Source organism: Cryptomeria japonica, chromosome 8, assembly GCF_030272615.1.
Source record: "Cryptomeria japonica chromosome 8, Sugi_1.0, whole genome shotgun sequence".
Taxonomy (NCBI): domain Eukaryota; kingdom Viridiplantae; phylum Streptophyta; class Pinopsida; order Cupressales; family Cupressaceae; genus Cryptomeria; species Cryptomeria japonica.
Window position 1 is genome coordinate 720410322 of NC_081412.1, and position 5308 is coordinate 720415629.

Here is a 5308-nt window from a genome sequence, read left to right on the forward strand (position 1 = left end):
CTTTCATGCCTTGAAGCCTCCTTTCATCAAGTGTCTTCATCCTTGCATTGAAGCATGATGTTGGCATGCTCTACGTGCTGGGTAAGGTGTTCTTTTCCTTGTAATGAAGTCCTCATGACATCCTGAAAGAAAGAAAGAACATATCGTGAATGAAATGAAAAACAAATAATGCATCACAAATAAATTTAATCTGATTTTATAACCTAATTCACAGACCTACTCCCTAATTCTTCTCCTCTTAATTGGTTGCAAATTGAATTTGATGAGCATTTGATCTTTGTTTTATATGCTTCCTTTTTACATTTGCCTTCATTTCACCTCCATAGGTCGGCCAACCCAATAATTGTTTATTAAATTCATGATAATACCTTCCTTCTAGCTGACTTAAGGTGCTCTTCTCTTGTTGAGTGGGTTTGAACTCCTCTCATGCACAGATTTAGGCACAAATAACAAGAAGGTTTGCACAGATTGGGGTCGGCAATGTAGAAAATTACTGATTTTATCCTTTAAATGTTTGCATTTTTCCTCAAAATAAGGCCAACTTAGGGCTATTTTACCCCCGAGTGGGTTTGAAGAAGAGAGGGATGGAGAAAGAGACCTAGAGAGGGGAGAGAGAAGAGAGATAGTAGAGAGGGATAGAGAAGAGAGATAGAATAGAGATACCAATGCCAATCTTTTTCTATAAATTTCTTTCTTTCTGAAAAATCGGCCTACCGTCGGAATTCCGACATCAAAGCGTAAAAATTCTGATAGAGGAGTGTCGTCAGATGCACAACATCCTCATCGGAGCTCTCCTGGGGACCGTCGTAATTCCGATGCCAAGGGGTTCAAATTATGATGGCCTCCAGGAGAGTTCTGACGAGGATTCTGTGCATCTGACGACACTCCTCTATCGGAATTTTTACGCTTTGATGTCGGAATTCCGACAATATCCCGAGATTGAGACGGTATTCTTTCTAGGTATGAGTATCAATGGCGGCCGTCGGAAAGGATGGGGCTGATGTCGAAATTGCGACGACCACAAGGATAGTCGGAACTTCTGACAAAAAGTTTTTGACGGCTTTTTTTGTCAGTAGTGCGACAAAAATGCATCGGACTACTGATGATTTGCTGTCAAAATTTTTACCTGAATGTACTAGTGATCTCTTCTGAATACTTTGGTGATTCAAAACATTTGAGAAACATATTAATTGTCTTTTGGAACGAAGAGTCATTGTCATATCTTCCATAACTATTTGAACGAGTGAAGAAACGACTCTAACTTGTTTTTGAAAAAAGTTTAAAACCTGACCGTCGATTGTCTTTCATGCTAGCAAATCTCATGAACCAAACCTGTCAATCTGACATTGACCCTCCCATGTGGCAAGCGAGCCCTCCAGAGGCATGATGTAGCACATCCAACTTACTACCATCACATCATCAACTCACCTAGGTCAGTCCAGGACACGTGGCATCATCTCGCGATGCACTCGATGATTATCCTCTTTGCAACTTTGACCATGGGTTCATGAGGACCATCTGATTTGCTCGGATGTTATTTTTATGCCATGGTGACCGCCAACCTTAGCCGCTTAACCATCGAGCATCTTTTTAACTACAATTACAACATCACCATCCATTTAATGCACGTGCAAATTTATGAATCTTTCATAATTCAACCTTTAGAATAAAATGACCGACATAAACAAACATAAGGTTCAGACTTAGGAAAATATAACAAGCCCAATGGAAAAATAAAAGGGACCCGCATAAGATAATAGGTTCACACATCTTAGGATATAGAAACAACCCCATTGACGATGACACAACCCTTAGCTTTAAGTGGAAAAAGTTAACGTAAAATTAGAATAGCTCAAGGACTTCAACAAAGGTTTAACTTGGGATGCATAGAAACCCTAAACCCAAGCACAAAACACAAAATAGAGAGCCAAAATAATTAGAGATGAACAAAAATTACCAGGTGACTAAAAGTTTGCAAAATATAATTTTAGGTCCTATCAGTGGCTCTAGTTGGGGACTTTCATTCTTTCAGAATGAAGCGATGATCCATAATCTTTGCTGGAGCAGACCATTGTAGAGCAGACCAAAAAGGAGGCTACCTAGACAGGCTTACACAAACAGAAAGGAAATTACCCTAATATGTACAAGACTTAAACTAATGCTCATGGAAAATAACCACTTTAAGAAAAGTAAAGCTTGAAGAATTGTCCATGAATAGGTAATTAAAGAGTATCACAATTTAAATCTTGGAGAAAATAGGAATCTTCTCCCCACTTGATTTGGATCAGATATGGGCCTAGCCAAATGGCATCAAACTTGCCATGTTTTTCCTTGTCTTCTAATCTGACATTCCCCATTAGAACCAAATCATTAATTTGAAAATTTCTTGTAGTTTTTCTTTTGTTCTTTTGTTATAGGTTGTTCAAAACCCTCTGAGTTCTTTTGCAGCAAGACAACAACAACAGTATGAAAAGAAGCAAATGACAAAATTTGCATAGGTTTGCCATAATCAGGTGTCTTCAGAATAGGTGTATTCTTAATAGCCTGCTTGATCTCCTGGAATGCCTTGGATGGCTCTCCCTCCCAGTCTATCTTTGTTCCTTTCTTCAACATCTTGGATATAGGCCTACTGATTTCAACAAAATTTGTGACAACCTTCTGAGAAAATTAATCTTCCCAAAGAATGATTGGATACCTTTCATTATTTTGGGCTGAGGGACCTTGTCAATTTCTACTACCCTCTCTGGGTCAATCCTTACACCATCTTTTGAAACAATGTGACCCAACAACTTACCCTAAGTCACCCCAAAAGCACATTTCTTTTGGTTTAAATATATTCCATATTCAACAACCCTGTCAAATATTTTTTTAAGGTGACCACAGTGATCACTTTCCTTCATGGAATAAGTTGTTAAATCATCTTGATATACAACTAAGAACACATTTATAATGTCAGAAAAAGAAACATCCATTGCTCTTTGAAATGTTGCTCCTGCATTTGTTAAACTAAAAGGCATTCTTACATAAACATAAGTTCCCCAAGGCGTAGTGAATGATGTCTTGTACTACTCTGATTCTTTGACCATTACTTATTTATACCCTGAAAATCCATCTATCATAGACAAAAGCTCACATCCTGTCACCCTTTGTAGAATTGCTTCCATATTGGGCAATGGATAGTTGTCTCTTAATGAAGATATATTCAAAATCCTAAAATCAACACACGGTCTGATATCTCCATTCTTTTTCCTCACACGTACCGAGTTAGACACCCATGATGAATGTCTGATAGGTTTTATAATCCCAACATCCCTTAACTTGACAAGCTCTTCTTGCATTTTAGGTGCTAAGGTTGGATTAATAGGTCTCTACTTCTATCTGAAAGGCTTAGCATTTTCCTTCAAAGGAATTTCATGTTGAAATAAATCTTCCCTATAATCCTCCAGGTCATCATATGACCAAGAAAAGACATGCTTATATTTCCTCAACAAATCAATCAACATTTTCCTTACCTTGGGTGACATATTATTTCCAATATACACCTTTCTTGGGGCTCCTTCTATCCCAAGGTTAACTTCCTCTAAATCCTCAGGGTGCGAGGCAATGGTAGCAACCTTGGCCTTATCCTGACTATCAAACACCCTTTCTAGGATAACCAGACCTTTGGGAATTTTGTTTGTATTCAATTGAATCACCTCCTTCCCAAATGTTGTTTCTTTATCATCCACTCTTTGTACAAAGGAACTAAAATCAATCTCCTGATTTTCATATTCATCTACACAATGTAGAAACCTTAAGATACCATCATCATCATTGAAAACCTGCCAGCTTTCAATGTTGTCACAGATTGAAGATCTCGTTTGAACCTCAACTTTCGAGATTCCAGCAAAAGTGATATCTTCTGGCCTTAAAGCTATATTTGCCAGTGGATCTACCATTTTGTTATGGCTTCTTGCCTTCTAATCAATACCAAATGCATTCTCAATCTGATCCCATACAACATTTCTATTCTACTTCAACCTTTTTATTTTTTGATGCATACTTAGATCTGATTTGGGATATGACTAATTCAGAATCTCCAACGACTTTGAGATTCTTTATCCCCTATTTTTTAGCTAATCTCAACCCCAACAACAATGCTTCATACTCTACCACATTATTTGTGCATGCAAAGGATAGAGTAAAAGAAAATTTAAAAGTTTCTCCATGGGGTGATATGAATAATACACCTGCACCCGAGCCTTCCTTAGAACTGGCTCCATCAAAATATATTATCCATAAATTGTCATCACCTGATGATTTCTTTACTTCCTCATCCAATGGTGTAGGTTGTTCTTTTTCCTTTTGTGGAGAATCCTCAACTCTGAATGCATTGATTTATGTATCCACAAAACAATTCATGTTCTCATCAGAGTTTGCTGCATGCACCATCATATATGGTACCCTAGATTCTCTTTCAACCTTTACATTTCTACCATCAATACAAAAGGTAGCATAAGATAAGTCACACTGCAAACTTCCACCCATAGAGGCACTCCACTTTCTTGACAACAACATCCCATAATGTGGTGGGATGTCCACAATTAGGACACTCATGGTTAACTCCTCAGAGAAGGAAACAAGTTTATAAGGTAGTGCCCTTATAGTACCTATCATAGACACTTCTCTTGAATCCATAGCACAACATCTGGCTTGAGGAGTATCTACTTTAAACCTATGGCTTGCATTATTCTCACTGGCATGACATTGTTTGAAGCCTCAGAATCAATCATACAATTTTTTAGGACTCTTCCATTTATGATAACACTTAGAAAGAAAGGGTCCACATTTTCAAGGCTCTCATCTACTGTGTCTTCAAGATAAATTTGGGGAATCTGAGAAATCATTCCCTCTAGCTCTTTATCCTTAGTTTTAATCTTATTTACATGTTCCTTTACATTATGAGAAACATTATCATGTTCAATCTCACCAGAAAAAGAAACACCCCTGACCCAGGCCATGGCTTTCTCTTTATGCTCCTCAATTCTTTGCATTTCTTGTAAAGGAACTTTAACCATAATCTGAGAAAGCAACTGAAGCATATCAACAAGTGTGCAATCAAGAAATTAAAGAGACATACTTGATTGTTCTTCATGTTTCTTTGGTTTGTTGCCTCCAACATTATGTTTTTGCTTCATGTCATTTCCAATAGGTGCAGCAGACCTTTCGACTATCTTTGTCTTCATTTTGAGTGAAACAGTTTCCTCACTGGGCTTTACAATCTCAAGTTTCTTAGCCCACTCCCTTTTCTTGACCTCCTTGATTTTGA

At 37.7% G+C, this 5308-nt stretch overlaps 1 protein-coding gene across 1 annotated transcript; it reads right to left on the reverse strand.

The window, feature by feature from the left end:
* Window positions 1-2370: 2370 nt before the first annotated feature.
* LOC131857937 (uncharacterized) lies at window positions 2371-3938 on the reverse strand. The gene is made up of 2 exons (XM_059210727.1): window positions 3513-3938; window positions 2371-2658 (listed from the first exon to the last, which is right to left on the reverse strand). The coding sequence occupies exons 1-2, from the start codon at window positions 3936-3938 to the stop codon at window positions 2371-2373; spliced, it is 714 nt and encodes a 237-aa protein (XP_059066710.1).
* Between the last annotated feature and the right edge of the window lie 1370 nt (window positions 3939-5308).

Excerpts from the sequence above, each read along its gene's own strand:
- LOC131857937 (XM_059210727.1), bottom strand. The coding sequence starts at position 3,938 with ATGGTAGATCCACTGGCAAATATAGCTTTAAGGCCAGAAGATATCACT. Across the intron at positions 2,659-3,512 it reads GAAATAATATGTCACCCAAG|AAGGTTGTCACAAATTTTGT; the intron begins GTAAGGAAAATG and ends TAATTTTCTCAG.